This window comes from Marmota marmota, unplaced genomic scaffold (assembly GCF_001458135.2).
Source record: "Marmota marmota marmota unplaced genomic scaffold, marMar, whole genome shotgun sequence".
Taxonomy (NCBI): domain Eukaryota; kingdom Metazoa; phylum Chordata; class Mammalia; order Rodentia; family Sciuridae; genus Marmota; species Marmota marmota.
In genome coordinates this window covers 37,682,404-37,701,230 of record NW_025999853.1, presented here as the reverse complement: position 1 = coordinate 37,701,230, position 18,827 = coordinate 37,682,404, and the positions used below count along the sequence as shown (strand labels likewise).

At 36.1% G+C, this 18,827-nt stretch overlaps 1 protein-coding gene and 1 pseudogene across 3 annotated transcripts in view; both read left to right on the top strand.

The window, feature by feature from the left end:
* The first annotated feature begins 618 nt into the window (after positions 1-618).
* LOC107139812 lies at positions 619-811 on the top strand (annotated as a pseudogene).
* A 2,199-nt stretch (positions 812-3,010) lies between these two features.
* Positions 3,011-18,827, top strand: part of LOC107140063 (RAB3A interacting protein) — a 54,209-nt gene continuing 38,392 nt past the window's right edge. For 2 of the 3 annotated variants that reach the window (XM_048805197.1, XM_048805193.1), the window contains exon 1: positions 17,898-18,170. In XM_048805197.1, coding sequence (XP_048661154.1) covers positions 17,923-18,170 — 248 coding nt within the window. In that variant the 5' untranslated portion in view covers positions 17,898-17,922. Of the gene's footprint in view, positions 3,158-17,897; positions 18,171-18,827 lie in introns of those variants that run through there. The other variant, XM_015483019.2, reaches the window with a different exon arrangement.

The window sequence follows — 18,827 nt, the reverse complement described above, 5'->3', positions numbered from 1 at the left end:
AACAGACCTGGCAAGAACAATTTGAGGAGGAAAAGTTTATTTTGGGGCTCATGGATTCAGAGGTCTTAGTCCACAGAAGCCAATTGGGGGCCCAGGTGAGGCAGAACATTATGGTGGAAGTGTGTGGTAGAAAAACAGCTCAAGACATGGCACCAGGAGGGAGAGGGAGAGGGGAGAAGGGAGAGGGGAAAGAAAGACATCACTTTACCAAGGACAAAATATATCCCCAATTATCCACATCCTCCAGCCACACCCTACCTACCCTACCTGCCTTCAGTTATCACCCAGTTAATCCCTAGCTGGATCAGAAGATTTATGTACTGATTAGGTTAAGGCTTTTATAACCCAATCATTGCACATCTAAACTTTCTTGCATTGTCTCTCACATGAGCTTTTGCGGGACATCTAATATCTAAACCATAACATGCATGATGTCTTAGGTCTTATGTAGAACCAAGATAGTGAACTCTGCATATATGTCATTCATTCACTCTGCACTTATTGGCCATTACTACTTCAGTCAGGCCTTGGGCCTGTCTTCAAGAAGCTCACAGTCTTGTTAGGAAAACCGAGAAATAAAATTACTATTAAAATTCTATATGGAAAGTGCAGGGTGAGATGGAGTTGCTGCAGGTCCTGAAGTGTGGGCTGCAGCAGGTTAGTGGCCATGATGGTATCTGTGGCTATTTATGAATTTTCTTCAGAGCAAATGATGTGAGAATTGGTACATTAGTGGGGGAAGACAAGTATGGAAACAAATACTACAAGGACAACAAGCAATTTTTTTGGCATCATTGGCTTCACTGTATGACTGATGATCCTCCAACAACAAAACCACCTACTGTTCATAAATTCATTTGGAAACCAGAAGTTCAACATGAGTGGCACTCCAGAACAGTATGTACCTTATTCCACCACCAGAAAGAAGATTCAGGAATGAGTCCCACCTTGAACACCTTACAGGTAAAGACAGTGAAAAGCGGTTTCAACATGTAACATATGGAACTTTTCATGGACTTGTACTTTTGCTGCTTACCATTAACTTGAATAAATTGTTTAATCAAGTTAAAAAAAAGAGATCAGGTGTTATAGACTCACAGGTAGGAGCAATGAGCCCATATTGGGATTGGTGGGACAGGGCTAAGTGGCAAGCAACGGTAAAAGGTTCACAATGGAATTGATGTCTGGAAGGATAAGCAGGAATTATCTAAGAGAAGGCCAGTGACCAGAACATAATTTTATGAAAAGAAAAAGTGCAAAGACAGTGACATAATGAGGATATTGCAAGACTGGGGAACCCAAGAAGTTTGTTGTATGTTGAGTTTATTCATTCCACTTGTTATTAACATACTTGTCTTCTGAGTCTTTGGATGGGAGGGGGTGCTATTTGTAATGATTTTTTGCCCCCACACCAAGCAGAAGGCACAAAAATGGAGTGCAATAAATATGTGCTGAATGAATGGCCAACCATATAATATAAGGAAGAAGAGTTAACAGTCCATGAATGAGGAAGGTCATACTAGCAGGCAGTGAATGAAACGAGAAATTTAAGAATTATTTGGACATTAGAATGCATAGGACTTGGTAATATTACTAGGCAACTCAAATACTGCCTTGGAAAGAAATAAGCTAGGCCATGTTGCTTGCTACTCCAGAAAATTTTGGAGTTAATTTGGTAAGAAAATACATTTTATTCAAAGCCAGCTTTGAAGGAAGATAGACAAAACCTAATTGTTTCAAAAGTTCTGTCTTGGAAATCCCTGAAAATTAGCAGAGACTTTAAAGGAGAAGAGGCAGGGAAGTGTAAAAGGCAGGAAATGTATAGATGTAGGTTTAGTTAGCCTGTGTTGGCACCAAGGACAATTTGTACTCCCATCATCTTTGATGCCTTTCAGGGTGGGGATTATTAGCCTCTCCAGCCTCACTTTCAGCATGAGAAAGCCATTCCCAGTTTCAGATGAGGGCCCCCAAATTCAGTTTTTCAGTAATATACTGCAGATGGAGTAAAAATATACTTGACTGGAGTATAAAATGACTTCCTAGGTCTTTATTGGATTGTAGGTAGATGATAATAGTAACGTCATTAATAATAATAGCTAATACGCAGCACTTTGTGTAGTACACTGAATGTTTTACATGAATATATTTCATATCATTTAAACTCAGCAATCCAGGGATGTAGGTATTTTTATTATACTCATTTATTAGTGAGAAAATTGAGGCTATTAAGAGATTAATTTGCCCAACATCACAGGGGGATAGTGATGGTAGTAGATTCAAAGCGAGAAATTCTGATTCTAACAGCCATATACATAACCTCCTTTTCTTACTTCAAAATGTGACCAATACACGGAATGATGGTCCTGTTCAATATGGATCAATGGATTGTATGTATTTCTTTATACATAGAGACCAGATGGTGACGGTCTCTCTTTTGTCACACTTTTAAAAGCTTGGTTCTTGTCTGTATTTTCACTTTTCCCACTTGGAGTTCTTAAAGTAGGGTGGAAGTTTAATAAAACAGTTCACCCAAGAGAGAGAAGGCTGGCACAGAAACGACGTTCTCGAATACTCTGGAAGCGGCTGGAACGAGGGGATGTGGGTTCTGGGTTCTGTCAGGATTCCCTCCCCCCACGCCCGTTAAAAGGTGTGTATGGGAGCCAAGTCTTAGGTTGATTCCAGCAGTACTCAACTCACAGTGAAGGTGCTTCTTCCGACTCCTAACGAGCCCAACACGCTGGAAGTTACCCAGAGGTCGCCTCTTCCTTCGGGAAACATCCCGCAGGGTATCTGGCGGTCGTTCCCAGGGAAACCGCCTGCGGAGGCACCTGGGCCAGTGCCGGGGAACCTGCGACGAGCCCGCCTGGCGCCAGGGGGCGCGGAAGCGCGTCGCCCCCGAGGCCCCACGCCCCGCCCCTCCCCGCCCCAGCCCCGCCTTCCTTCCCGGGGGACCGGCCGCTCCCCGCTCCCGGTCCCGCTCCCGGCGCAGGCGCAGTCCCGCGCTCCCTCGGCGGCACCCAACGCAGAGCGCCCGCCGCCGCGGGGTGTAGCGGCGTTGGCCCGCCTTCCCTCTCGGCTTCTTGTTGCCTCCCGGCGCGCTCCCTACAGCTCTGCGAACGCCCCTGAGCACGGGCAGCGGCCGCCGTGGGTTCGTCAGGTGAGTGCGGCCGCGGGAGGGAGAGGCCCGGGGCGTGGAGCACCGCCCCCCTCGGCGCCCGCGCACCTCCTCCCGCGAGCCGGCCGGGAGGGGCGACCGCTGCAGGTGCAGGTGCCAGCGCGGCGGAGGGCGCGGGTACACGGCCCTGCTGCCCTGGCCGGGCGAGCGCCTCCTCGCCTGGGCACGAGGGCCGTAGGACCTTCCCACCCCAGCAGCGGGATTGGGGGCTTGGTCGGCCGGCCTCCCCCTGAGCAGCGGCTGGACGTCGGGGTGCGGCTCTCCCCTGCTCCTAGACTCGGGCGCATTACTCATTAACTGCGCGGTCCCGAGCGCCAGAGGCTGAGAGCCCGGAACCTAGTTACCTGTCGGCGGGCGGGAGCAGCCCTTCTTGCTGTCGCGGAGCCGGTGAAAAGACAGTTCCCGAACTAGTCGGAAGCGGGTCGCATCACGCGACGCCGCGCGGCAGCTGGTGTGGAATGAACCAGTGGTTGTGCAGCGAGGGTTCTACCATGCCCCCGTCTTAGTAAAAAACTTGCGAGGCACGGTGTCGAGGCGTAGAGGTCACCCTCGGGAGGTTTCGACGAAACCCGGTGGAGTCCCGCCTTAGCAGGGAGCTCAGCTCAGCCTCACTTTTCTGGGGAATTGAGACGAGCTGCCCAGATGTAGTTGTAAGGACACTGCCCTCCTAGTTTTGACAGCTCGCCCCCACTGCCCGCGGAAAAGCCAGTTTAGTGGGAGGAGAGGTGATGTTGCTAGATGGACTTTGCAGCAAGTGAAGAGTTTCCAGTTGTTACGGGGATTAAAACAGTATCTGTAATGGCAAAAGGATAAGGTCTTGAAAACCAAGAGGCGCTGAGTTAATATCGATTCCCGAAAGACAATTTAATATCACGGAAATGTTGCCTGTTCCCGGGCTACCTGTTAAACACTCCACTGTTTTCCCCAACCTCCTTCCTTTCAGTGTGTGGAAAGAGCCATGCAATCTTTTGCTGTGAAATGATTGCATAATTGGAGGAGAGACCGATAAGAGGATTTAAACAAAACTGTACCATTGTAAATCTGTTGAAAGACCTAGTTTCTGCTAGTTATCCTTGTTTTATTCATGCAGTTTCTTTTTAAAATGGTGAATGACGAATCAAGGAGAAAAGATGCAGAATAGGTTTGTAGATAATCAGAGTAAATATTTGATACTGTTAAATATTTCACCAGTTTTATGGGGCCTTGTTCTATTAACATTTGCTATTTATTTACTAATACTGTGCATTTTTATAGGACTTTTCATGTTTGGACAGAAATTGTATTCCGAATCTGGTTTATGTGATCTAATTCTAAAACCTTTGTAGAATTTATAGAAATAAAGTCAACAGTTACATAATTTTACTACAATAGTGTATTTCTTACTATTAGAGGAAGTTTTTACATTTTTCTAGTACAATAATGTTATGTATTAGTGAATACATACTCTTGTGAACCAAAGTGTTTGATGTAACTCTTCCTTTTGTGTTTCATTAACCACCTGCTCTGTGATGTATTGAATACATCTAACCTTCCATCAAGATGGTTATTTGATGTTCACTTGCTTCATGGAGTTTCTAATTAGTGAGGTTTCTAATTAGATCCAATTGCACCCTTTGAATTAGTGTAGTTACACACATACTTCCTTTAATATACCTTACTGCTGATTTTCTCTAAATCTGTTACCTCCAACACACACATAGATGCTCTACAAATAATTTTGTAATTGAAAAGATTTTAGAAATAGTTCATTTCTCATTTTTAATATGGTAGAACAAAAATTTGTGGGTTATGTTAGCTTTGCATGTATTATAGTGGTTAGTATACATTTTCTCCCTTTGTCAGTGTCTCTCTCTGAAAAAATTAGTGAGGTTGGCCTAATGAAAAATTATTTAACCATCACTAAGCATATAATGTTTAGTAAATCATTCAATCTCTATGAGGTTATTTTCTCCATTTGTAATAGTGCCAGGTTGAAACATATGAAATTGCCAGTGTTTGGCAGTTTTAATGTTTACTGTCTAATATGAACTTCATAATGGTGGTGTGAGGATTTATTGGGATATTCCTTGTGAAATGTGGGAAAGAAGGAACAGACATTAGCTTGGCAGAATGCTGAGCATGTGTTTGATATTTATTTCTCAGGACATTCCTGGGATATAGGTGGTTTATTAAATTTTGGGAATTAGGAAATTAAAGTGTAGAGTGTTGAAATAACTTGCCTATAGTTATTTAGTTGTCATTGATCATATCACTGGCTGATGGCAAAACCAAGATGAAAAATTATGTGCTCAAAGTGGAACTTTTAGTTCCTTATGTTACTGGTCTGCACCTGTGGAAAAAGAGCTTTGTATCTATAAGGAGGCAATGAATGAAAGGTGTTGTTATTTTTATTTCTATTTTTAAAATACCCAAGGATTCTGATGATAGTGGCACCACTGCTGCTACACTGTTGACTCAAGTCTAGTGTTTCTCATGTGCTAAGTCCTGGTATACTCACTATACTAACCTGTTTACTCTCACAGTGAGTTAGGAGATAGGTAATATTTTATGTCACTTTTATAATTGAGAAACAGACACTGAGAGGGTATATAAACTGTGCCTAAGATTACGTGGATAATTATATCATAGACCTAGATTAGAATTCAGCTGGTTGTCTCCAGTACCATTACTGTTATTCACTATACTCCATCACTTCTTTGGGTTTAGTTGTAAGACTGAAAAATTGTTTGCTTTTAATCATTCTCCCATATCATGTGTTGTAATACTGAAGAACTGTTTTTAATATAGCTTTTATGAGATGCTTATTAGTGTAATATGTAATTCTCATGTCACCAGAGGTTTTTTAATCAAATATTCATTGAGCATCTATTCCGCAAGTCAGTGGGGGTTGAAGGAAAATATTCATAGAGAGTCTGGAAAGTAGGTGGAATATAATCATTCCCATATCTTTTATAGGCTTCTCAAAATTTGGATGCATATATATTTATGTCATATATACATATGGATAGATAGTTATAGAGAGCTATAGGTTTGTTTTAATGAGTGCCAAATAAGAAAGCAAGACTAGTTGGGAAAGAAGGCAGGATAAATAGTAGGTAGAGACATTTGTGTGTTGAGGTAATGAGGGAAAGTTTTAAGGATGTTCTGAAGGTGTATTAATTTTCAAACTAAACTTTTGTCCAGTATAATTCTGGTTAAAATGCAGTTCAACAAAGGACAATAATTCATTTACTGTACACTTGATATCCTAAAAATGAAATGTCTTGAGTTTTTGAAAAATTCTTTCTAGCTAGTTTCTCCCCCTTTTTTTTTTTTTTTTGGTACCATCTTTAGCTATACAGGTAGTACTTTTTAATTTTTCCCTTTATGCTTCCATAATTTTGAGTACATGCTTATATTTTGCTATTTATTAGTTTTGGTATTTGTGCTGTATTTGTAACTGCTTCTAGCACACTAGAATGGTGTTTGACAGGTGATCTCTATAGTCTGCCAGTGCTTGGAGGGCAGGGTTTAAGTTATCTCCATCTGTTTTGTAACTTTAGCATTGGGCTTGATACCCAAAGATCTGTGCTGTGTTTCTGATGATCACTGAAATATATCTAGATCATTCAGAGTGAGAATTGAGGGGACTAAAGAAAGGAAGAGGGAAATACTTAAAACAGGTTGCATTATCTTATTATCTCTATTTTTCCTTCTGATTTTTCTTTTAATTATAAAACTGAGCAAGATAGTTTCATAAGCTTAAATTGTATATAGTCTTAGTTAAAAAAAGTGAAAAAGTAGTCTTTATTTTAGAATATTGGCAATACAAAACTAAATAGCTATAGACATAAACCAAGATTACTTACAAGAGGAAAAAAAAAGAATTGTTGAAATAATTCAAGTTTATGAGAGATTTGTTACTTGTAGTTAACACAGGATTGTAAATCTAATCATAGTGGAAGTTGATGAAATTCTGCTAGTGGATGTGAACATATACACACAGAAACTGACAATCTAGTAAACATTCTATTCAGGAAGATCAAAGTGCCCTAGATACATGAAGGAGCATGCAAATGATAGCTTAGAACCAGTTAAGTAAATGAATTATTTTTTGATCTGTCCAGATAAAAGTAATAGTATTGAGTATCATTTTGGGGGCACCTTGTTGACATATGGGGATAAAGTGTAAAAGGACAACCAGAATAGGTTTGAAAAACAATGAGTAAATGTGTATTGATTCACTGTTGGGAGGAGTATCATATTTCCTATGTTTACCTCAGAAAGACTAGTTTTCCCCCTTCGGTTTTATCACAAATAATAATCTGTAAGATAATATACTTAATGATTTATAAGATAATATACTATCAGTATATTTTTGCTATTTTCCCATCACTTAATTCTTAGATTTTTATAAATATTTCATTTATATTCTATTTTACAGTCTGTAAGACATTTTTATGTTTATAACTAAGCCTTTTGATTTTCTTAAATATATACAGGAGAGACATTATCACTAAGGGTTAGAGACATTAAGTGACTTGCCCAAGTTCATACATCTAGTTTATGATTGAATCTGAATTAGAGGGAAAGTTTAATGAAGCTAGTCTGAGATAATGCTTAGTTTCTTCAAACTTTAAAAATGCAGTTTCTCCAGTCTTGATGCTATCTTAGGCTCTTATCATTTTATCTCTTACCTTTTTCAACAAAGGTAGCCTGGAATAGCTGTCTCCACTCTTTACTGCTTCCCTCTCTAAAAGACTCTTGTATATTTATCAAATCAGTGCATATTGAATGTGTATTGACAAATATTCTTTTATGTACAGAATAAGGCTTCCATTATTAGGAAGAAATTTAGAGGACTTGGGTTGTAGCTTGATGTAGAGTGCCTGCCTGCCATGCGTGAAACCCTGGGTTCAATCTCAGTACTGAAAAAGTTTTTTTTTTTTTTAAGGGAATAATTTTTTATATTTATTTTCCAAAGATTTGTAATTAAATAGTATAAACAATATGCTGTTAGTAGCCAGAAAGTTCAGAGCATTTTCTGAAAACCCTGAATATAAGCCTCTGCAATAACTAATATCACTAAACATGTCAAGAATACATTCAAGTGGTCTGTTTTAATAAAAATAGAAAGATGCCTTTTTCATTAAAATAGAAAAATGCCTTTTTTTCATTAAAAATATTGATACATAATACATATTTATTGGGTACAGTGTGGTATTTCAATACATAAATGCAGTGTGTAATGATCAGAAATGGCACATCCATTTCCTCAAACATTTATCATTTGTGTTGGGAATGTCCAGATTCTACGGGTTATTTAGAAATATACTTAATTGTTGTTGATTGCTTGTTGATTGTAGTTACCTTACTGTGCTATAGAACATTAAAAGTTATTCTTTTTTTTTTTTTTTTTTGAATTTTTTATTGTGGGTTGTTCAAANTTTTTTTTTTTTTTTTTTTTTTTTGGTACCAGGGATTGAACCTATTGGCACTTAACCACTGAGCCACATTCCCAGCCCTTTTTATTTTTTATTTAGAGACAGGGTCTCAGTAAGTTACTGAGGCTGATCTCGAACTCGAGATCTTCCTGCGTCAGCTTACCGAATTGCTGGTATTACAGGCAGGTTGCACCACTGTGCCTGACTTTATTCCTTTTTTTAAGTTGTATCCCTATACCCATAAATTGTCCTTTCTCATCCTTGTTAACCTTACCCCGACCCTTTCTGGACTCTGGTAATCATTTGTCTACTTCTACTTTTCTGAGATCAACTTTTTAATCTTCCACATCTAAGTGTGAACATATCACATCTTTCTGTACCTGACTTTCTTATGATGACCTTCAGTTCTTGCCATGTGATTTATGATGACCTCCAGTTCCAGCCATGTTACCATAAGTAACAGGATTTTATTCTCTTTTATGGCTGAATAATATTCCATTCACACTTTTTTTTTAAAAAATACATAGAGATAAGATTATTTGGTAAAATTGAGCTTCTATGTATTTTGATTTATGTGTTTTTCTAAGTCCAATAAGGACCTGAATAAATATTTCAAATCTCAACATACAGTCAAAATAGAGAGGACATAATGATAGCAAAAACAATAACTTAGAGGAAAAGAACAGAAAGGACACAGTGAAATAGCAGATATCTAGTTCAAGAACAGTACATTAGAGATTTCAGGTTTTTTTTTTCCTCAAAGAAAAATGTTCAGAGATTAAATAGTACTTCCCTTTGGATTTTTACTTTTTATGGTTGATACGAATGAGACCTACTTAAAGATTCTTTGTCTTCATCTAACCTTTATCTGTCACTGCTCCCACCCCGCAAGTTTGTCCTAGTTTATCTTAGATGTAGTGCAGTCAGATGTTGAAGTCAGTCACACCAGGCTTGAATCCTGCCTTTTATTTATTGGCTGTTTGATCTTGACTAAATTAATCTCTATGAGCCTCCATAAAACAGGGATAAGAACCATTTCAAAGGAATGCTGTGAGAATTAACTAGGTGTGTGTGTGTGTGTGTGTGTGTGTGTGTGTACAGATAGAAATGAAACTTTTGTTCTGAACCTTTCTATAGATTTATATTCCTCCCCCACCATTCCCAGGGTATTACTTACTGTGGCATTAGATCAAACCTTCTTAATTTCTTGTGTAACCTGTTGCATTAACAATTCTCTCTAGTTTTTACTCTGTAGCTAAAGCCCTTTTTGCCTTGGGAGTCATTTTTTTCTGATTATATTACAATATACCTATACTTTCTAACATAAGGATGTGATCATCTCTTCATGATAAATTCCAGGCAACATTTTCTATATTAAATCAGGGTTTTAATGGTCTGTCACTTAGCTGCCTCTCCAGCCTGACTTTTTCCTGGGAGTCTCATGTACATTTTACTTCTCCTTAAAACATTCCTTTCCTTCCTTCTTTCCCCATACCCTCAGGGTAATCATTCAGTGGTTCACAATAGGTTATGTGCCATCTCTTTAGTTCATTATTAGAATTTAGGGCTGGATTTTATTTATTTTTTATTATTTTTATTCTACTTAGTTGTACATGACAGCAGAATGCATTTTGTCAAACACAAATGTACATTTCAATTCTCTGGTTGTACACAATGTAAAGACGCGCACCATTTGTGCAATCGTGCATATACTTAGAGTAATGATGTCCATCTCGTTCCACCATCTTTCCTACCCCCACAGCCATCTCCACCCCTTTGTCAGTCTAAAGTTCCTTCATTCTTCCAATACCCCCACCCCTCAATCAGCATTCATTAGTCAGAGAAAACATTAGTTTTTTGGGATTGTCTTACTTTGCTTAGAATAATATTCTCCAACTCCATCCATTTACCTGCCAATGTAGGACTGAATTTTAATCTTAGTGTTGGAGTTGCTCTCAGGAGTTGAACCTGTCGATCATCCTTCCATTCTAACAAGAATATTTGATAATATATATGCCATAAAATAAATGTATTTGATAAATATAGATAGTGTTTTTAAACAAGTGAACTAATTAATGAAATTTTTAATGCTTTAATTCATTAGACACTTTTGAAGTAGCAATCTAATTTTTAATGCCAGGAGGTGTTTCTTCCATAATTCATATTAAATTTAGGATGTTATTTGGTAATTAAAATGTATCTGGACTTTCCTCCTAGTCCCCTACCTCCTACATCCCCCAACAGTCTGTGAATAAATTGAAAGATGAAAATAATACTTATGTAATCTTTAAACTTTTCTTTTAATCTACCTTTGAATATTTTTTATTTTTGTGACAGTAAAAGTAAAGCATTCTACATATGTAGTATAATATATAGATGTTTGCTTTGTTAAGGAGGAATATTTCAGAATAATAAACTTTTAATTTTTAATATTGTATTTAAACAACCAAACAACCATTCCTTTTTTCTCCTTATTGATGATGTTTGTACCGATACATTGTGATAAAAATATTTGGCAAATAGCCATTAAATAATGCTTTACAGATCTTTATAAAAATTCTATTTTTTATTATAAAAACTAATTTTAATTGATAGGTGTCAGATATAATGCTAAGCCCTTTATGTGTATTGTCAAACTTAATTCTCATTTCAACTTTATGAGTAGGTATAGTTGTTCTATCCAGCTTTCAGATGAGAAGTTGAAAATTAGATTCTGGGGTTATGTTATTTGTAACTGGTCAAGCTAGGATTTGAGCCAGATTCCAGAGTATAAGCTTTTTTGGTGAGGTAGCAAATACCATTGGGAAGTCAAACCCTGGCCTTCCTTTTAATAGAGGGGTACACTCACCACTTCATCCCAACAGAAGCATTGGGTCCAATTCCATCACCATATATATATATATATATGTTTAGAGAAGGTAAATGACTGCCCAAGTTCCTAGGAATAATTTAGAGCATGGTCAAAACCAGAACCTTAGCTTTCTTCTTTAGTTACTGGTGTTTCTAATTCATTTGTGATTCTATATAACCTCTTGTGTTGGAAATGATTTACTTTCGATATTGTAGTACTTTGAATAATTTTAGTAAGTACAGAATTCAGATTGTTTAATTTTCAGATATATTAAATTGGCTTGGGAAAAAATAAAAATCACAGCTTTGATTTTTTCCCCTAGACATAAATTCTGTGTTTCCCACTTATCAAAGGTAAATTAAATAAGAGGAATGTGCTTTTTGTGGGAAAATAAATTTAATTTATCCATTTAGACTACTTATATAATAATATTAGGAGTAGATAATTTAAAAGTTTTAACTAGATTAGTGTTAGATAATATGCTGAGATAGATATATTAAGACTTTTCTACGCATTTACTTAATATATGTTAAAATATATGTAAAATTCATATCACTACTTCTTGACACATAGTGAACCTTCAGCAAAGATTGTTATTTTTGCCATGAGAATACTGATTTCTGGGAGAAAAAAATAACATGAAATACATATTAGAAAACAGTGGCATTGTTTTGATCAGTTTTTTCCTTATGAGTGGAAATCAGCTTTGTTACAGTAATAAGGCAAGACAAGTTGTGTTGGTGATTAATCTGTAAGAATTTAATGTGGTCATCTTTTTCACCTATTGGTTGTCCAATAGACTTATCCTTGCCAAGTTTAATTTATGAATTGGGATAATCTCCAATTGAAATTAATTCTTTTTGAATCACTCATTGCTTACTGCAAAGAGTACTATTACTTAAAAATAGTAGCTTATTTTACTCATAAAGACAAAGTGAAATTGATCTTAACATGTCCATAGATTTCAGAGAGCTAAAGACTTTCAGATCAGTGAGATTGGCAGCTCATTGCCAGCTAAATTACATTTTCTAGGAATTTCACAGACTTGAATGAGAGGCTAACTTTAATTTGAAAAGAATCTTTCCACAAGTGACTGGAATATAAACAATGTTGAAATGTATCCCCTAGAATAGAGGCATTGTAGGTAGAAGCTCAGCTAAGAGGTGCTGTCCAAATGCTAAAAGCATTCTCTCTTCATTTATCCTTTGAGCTAGAAAACCAAGATGCAGATTTCCTGATGAGAACTTAGACACAGGTTGCCCCAGTAATTTGACAGAAGCAGGATTCAAACCTACCTCTCTTGGAGTCTTATCTCTTGTATTCATAGTCTGTGCTTCATCTTATGGAATATTCATTATTTCCATAAATGTGTTGTTTTTATACTTAGGCATACTTGGAAAATGCTTCCAAGAGCTTTGTCTTTTTCAATATTTCCTACTTTTTGTTAAGGACTTTTCTTTGATTTTTCTTTTTTTCTGGGAGTTCTTTGCCTATGATTTATTTGTCTCTCCTGTGTGATTTCTTCGTACCTTTTGCATCTTCTGAGGCACTTATCACATTATTATTGCTTCTACTTGTCAGTCTTTCTTGCTGTATTGAAGCTATTTGAGGAGGATTGATTAAAGAAAAAATTTTCCCCTCCAGAGCCTGGTATGTAGTAGGTCTTCAGTAAATACTTGTTAAAAGGAATGGCTGAAATATTGTATTTATGTATAGGAAAAATAGGATTGGTGTTTCAGGGATGATGGATTATAATTCCACATAAAAAGAAACACTTCTACTAGAATAGTTTAGTAGTGGAATGGGAAATAGTTCTAGTGGTTAAGGATTTGGACTTTGGAGATCCAGACAGAATCCACTGAAATATCCCAGAAGTGCACTGAAACGATACCTAATATTTAATAAATCCTCAGTAAAATCAGCTGTTATTATCATGAGAGAAGCCACTTTGTCTTTCTGTGTGACTGGGACTGGTAGTTGGATGGCTCAGCTCCCCAATTCCTCCATCTCCTCCTGGGCCCTTTTGTAGTTTTCTGCTCTCAGTCTCCTTTTGCTGTGCTGGAAATAGAACCCATAGCCTCTGCGTGAAAGCATGCACCTACCACTGAGGTGCACCTCCAGTCCCTGCTTCCCCTCGATTATTTTGAACAAATAAACCAAGTAATCTTACTTCATATATAAATACTTTAGTGTATATCTTTTAAAAAAACAAGGATTTTTAAAAACAAAACCATAATTCCTAATAATATCATTTGTTTGTACTGCTAGTTTACTCAAATAAGAATCCAGAGTCTATACATTATAGTTATGTCTCTTGTATCTCTTTTTAAAATTAACCAATTTTCTCTCCTTATCTACTCCACACCCTCTTTTAATAGTTTTTTTTTTTTTTCCCCCTGACAAAACCAGGTAGTTTGGGGCTAGGGTTGTGGCTTGTGGTAGAGTGCTTGCCTAGCATGTATGAGACACTGGGTTGGATCCTCAGCACCATATAGAAATAAATTTTTAAAAAGGTACATCAACAATTAAAAAATATTAAGACACACACATACACACACACACACACACACACACACACACACACAACAAAACAAAACAAAAACCAAAAAACAGATAGTTTGTCCCTGAGAATTTACCAAAGTCTGGATTTTTCTGCTTTGGGCCCTACAATATTATTTAATATGTTCCCTTTTCTTCTGTATTCATTACAAACTGATGAAGATGTAGAGGCTTGATTGTTTTGGGGGTCTTTTTTTCCTTGGGGTAATGTTTTGTGAATGGTAGTGGTATTCATTTCTTATTTACCACATAATACACAGCATCTGGTTCCCTCCCTTTTTGTGATAAGATGTGCTCAGTACTGTCATTCTGATTCATTAACTATAAAATTCTTCAAACAGCCTTTTCTGTTATGGTTTTAATAGCTATTACTAATTATTTCATTAGAATTGTGAAGGTATGTTTGGAAATAGATTTTTTTCTTTTTTTTTCTCACAAACTGTTTAGCTCCTTGATATACAGGAAGGTAGGGATAAATACATCATTCTTTCCTTTTATTTACCAATTTTGAAAATAGTGAATTGGTTCCATAGCAGTGATCAAAGGAGACCAGTGAGGGTTTTTTTGTTTGTTTGTTTGTTTTATTTTTAGTATCATTATGAACTCATGGACTTAAAAATATTTTGAATTTCAGTTCTTTGAAGATGTTCTCCTTTTTGATGTTCAGATGTCCCATCTTTGGTTAGTGGGAGTCCTTATATTATTCCAGTAATTTTTGATAACTTTTTTGCTTTCTAGTGTAAGAAGATGTTCTAGGGTCCTTTTGTAGGTTACTGCCCCAGGCTTGTAATCAGCTGTTTTTCCAAGGAGCTCTTGTTTATGTTTTTTTTTTTGTTGTTGTTTGTTTGTTTAATAGAAAATGGTATTTCTCTGAGCATGTGGGTACCCAGTGCTACTGAGTTGGTCAGTGTTGCTGTACTTTTTCATCAGATATAAAGATGGGACTATTTTTTAGTAGAAAGTTTTTCTGCTATTTTTGATTCAAATTTAGAGCTATGAGATTTTTAACTTCTTTGATTTTATACTTGTGTCCTTTTTTCTCAGATGCTAAAAAATCTTAGCTCCAAGTGACATTAACAAAACATTTGCTTCATCTTATATGTGTAATAGTTTCAGAATAACAGTACCAATGTTACCACTCATCACTGAAAATAGTTTGAGTTTTTTCCACTTCCTTTTGTCCATAAACATTCCATTAGAGTTTTACACTTATATTACTGTGTTTTAAAATAATATGAAATAATTCTTTTGTATATGGTTAAGGTATCACCTCAATATATAGTTAGGTTTCTTCTATTTTTAGGGACTCTTAAAATTTAATCTTGTTTTATTATTTTTATGATTGTAAGTTCAGTTCAAATCTGTCAAGCAAGGTACAGTCAGAAAGATCTAGATTTCATGCCTGTTCACTCCTACCTGTTTTCTTCCTCCTATAGATAACTATTTTTTATTAGTGTTTGGTTTGCCCTTCCATTTCTACAATGTAAACATATATACATACAAATATATATCATATACATTTTGTGTACATTTATAAATATATAAATAAATTGTACTTTTATTCTCCTTTCCTAGATAAAAAGTAGATTATAATACCTAGGTACTTATCCTTTAAAAAAATTTATCAGAATATCTTCAGGGTCTCTTCATAGCAGTGTGTAGATATTATTTATTTTTCTATAGCTATATAGTGCTTCATTATGAGAATGTACCCTGGTTCAATAAAATAGTCTTTTGCTCTTGCAAATAATGCTGTTAGCCTTATGAGTATGCATTTTTTTTTTGGAGGATAAAGCTTTAAGAGTGGCAAGATGGGCCATGCACTAACTGAATATGCCATTTTGCTAGTTATTATCACATTTTCTCAGGATTTATATAATTTTTCATTTCCAGAACCCTATGATTCAGTTAAATCTTCAAGGTATAGATAGGTGAATTAGAAGTATATGGGATAGCTGGGCACAGTGGCACATGCAGCCTCTCTAGAGACTTGGGAGGCTGAGACAGGAGGATTGAAAATTTAAGGCCAGCCTTGGCAATTTACTAAGACTCTCAGCAACTTGGCAAGAACCTGTCTCAAGAAAAAGGACTGAGGATGTGGCTCAGTGGTAAAGATCCTGGGTTCAATCTCTAGTCCCCCTGCCACTCCCCACCAAAGTATTTGGGATAAAGGAAAGGAAGTGTCACAAATAGTTACTGATAAAAATGTCAATTGAATGAAAACATTGCAAAGGGGTTCTACCTTAAAATGAACTGATTAATGATTTAATATTCAAGTGAAAAGAAATATAGATTTTCCTTGGGGTATGTGTAATTATGAATAAAGGTGAAATTTATTTATTTTGGGTGAAAATAAATTATAATGGAGTATTAAACACTTTAAATTCCTTGCTAATCTGAGTTATGATTTGACATAGTGGATATTTTGCATGAGGAAACAAGGGTTACTTAACATTTTGAGGACTGAAATTACCATTTGTAATTAATAGTTTATTGCATTTGAAAATGGCATTTGTAGATGCCAAACCAACAATTTTGGTCATTCATGTATGTCCTAGAGATCTGTCATGTAGTAATCTGTACTTTTGAGAAAATATATAAATATTGAGTCACCTCTTTCTCAACTTCACTGAAACCTTTTTATTCTCTACTTGAGATTTTAAACATTTTATTGGAGATATGAGAGTTAAATTTTTCATTTAGTTTAACATGTTTTTGTATTTTAACATGGAAGAAATTATATACTCTACTGATGCTTGTATTTGGGAACTTTAAAGTTCTGGGAAGTATAATTCATGATTATCAAAGTACAACTGTAGTAGAAGTTGGGTTTAGATTGTAGAGGAATTTACTTTTCAGGCTAGTAAGTTTAGACTTTATTCTGTAGACAGTGGAAACTAAAGGGTTTACAGAATCTTGGAATGAAAAAGTTGAGTGGATATGTCTTAGTTTTCGTGTAAACTTTGTAATGTAATTGGGTAGTTTTATAAAATATTTTTGTTAACAGAGAACCTACATATACTTGTTATTGTTAGTGGCTATTATAACAATATTTATTTAGGTCGTGCTGTGTGCCAGGCATGTAGTATTCTACTAAGCACTTTAATGGATTGTTTCCTTTAATCCTCACAACAAGCAGAACATTGGAGGAAATTTTTTTGTCCTCATTCTCATTCCATCAGAGAAGAAATTTTAGGTTTAGGGAAATGGAACACATTATCCAGGATTGGATCCTGGTTCTATTTAGGACATTGTTGAGTCAATCAGTAAAATTTGATTGAGGTCTGCCCATAAGATGTTAATTTGATCAGAGTTAATATTCAGATTTTGATGATGATTATGTGATTATGTAGGAGATTGGCCTTGTACTTGGGATACAGTTTTATATATACTGAGATATTTAAGGGTTTATGGGTATCCATCTGAAACATTCTCAAATGGTCCAAAAATGTCAACAGTTTGATAATATGAGTGAATGAGCGTATAGGAGCTCTGTAATATGTAGGTAAATTTAGAGAGAGAGAGAGAGAGAGAGAGAGAGAGAGATTGATTGATTGATTGTGTGTATCTTTACTGCCTTTTTAACTTTCTGTGACCTTGGTTAGAAAAAATATCAAGCAGATTTTTATGTATTCTTCATACTTACTTATCAAGTGTATTTACTTTAGCAATATTAGTTACCATTTTCAAGTTTCTTCCAAATCAGGTGGTTTACCTTTGGTAGTATGTATACTCTAAGGTCATTAAGTATTAAGTGATTGTAGGTCTTTCTTCTTTAGTCTCTCTTAAGTTTTTACTTTATTATGGACTATAAACACATAATTTATGCATCTTAATTTAGTTTTAAATATCAGCATCAAAAATAACAATCTGCTTTTTGTTTTAATAGGTTATCTTATGATGAGGCTTTTGCTATGGCTAATGACCCCTTGGAAGGCTTCCATGAAGTAAACCTTGCTTCACCTACTTCACCAGACCTTCTTAGTGTGTATGAATCAGGAACTCAGGAGCAGACTACCTCACCAAGTGTCATCTACCGGCCACATCCTTCAGCTTTATGCTCTTCTATCCAGGCTAATGCATTGGATGTTTCTGATCTTCCTACACAACCTGTATATTCATCCCCCAGACGTTTAAATTGTGCAGAAGTATCTGGTATCAGGTAGGATTATTTAGGATTATAGTTTTTAAAAGATGGGCAATTTGCTTAGTTACTTTTAAGTGTAACTATTTTTGAAAATTTGAATAACATCAGCTTCACTGTGTAGAGTGATGTATAATGCTTCAGAACAGGGGTTGAAAAACTTAATATAAAGTGACAGATAGTAAATATTTTAGCCTTTGTAAGACATATAGTTACTGTTCCACCTATTCATTTCTGCCTTTATAGAGTGTAAAAGCCACCATAGACAGTATGTAAATGAACGAGTGGGCTGTGTTCCAATAAAACTATATGGACACAGAATTTTGAGTTTCATATAATTTTCACATGCTATGAAATTGTATTCTTTTGAGTTCTTTTCAACCATTTGAAAATGCAAAAGCCATTTTTGGCTCATGTGCCTTATGAAAACAGGTGGCAGGCTTGATTTAGTTTGCAGGCTATAGAGCCGACCCCTGTTCTTAACATTATCCAGTAGAACTTTTGGTAATGTTAAAAATGTTCTATTTCTCTGTTAATCTGCAGGAAAGCTATTAGCTTCATGTGGCTGTTGAGCCCTTCAAATGTGACTAGTATGATTGAAGACTTGCTATTAATTAAATACAGAAGCTACCAAATTGGATAATGCAGTTTTAGAGATATGGCTTATGCCATTTC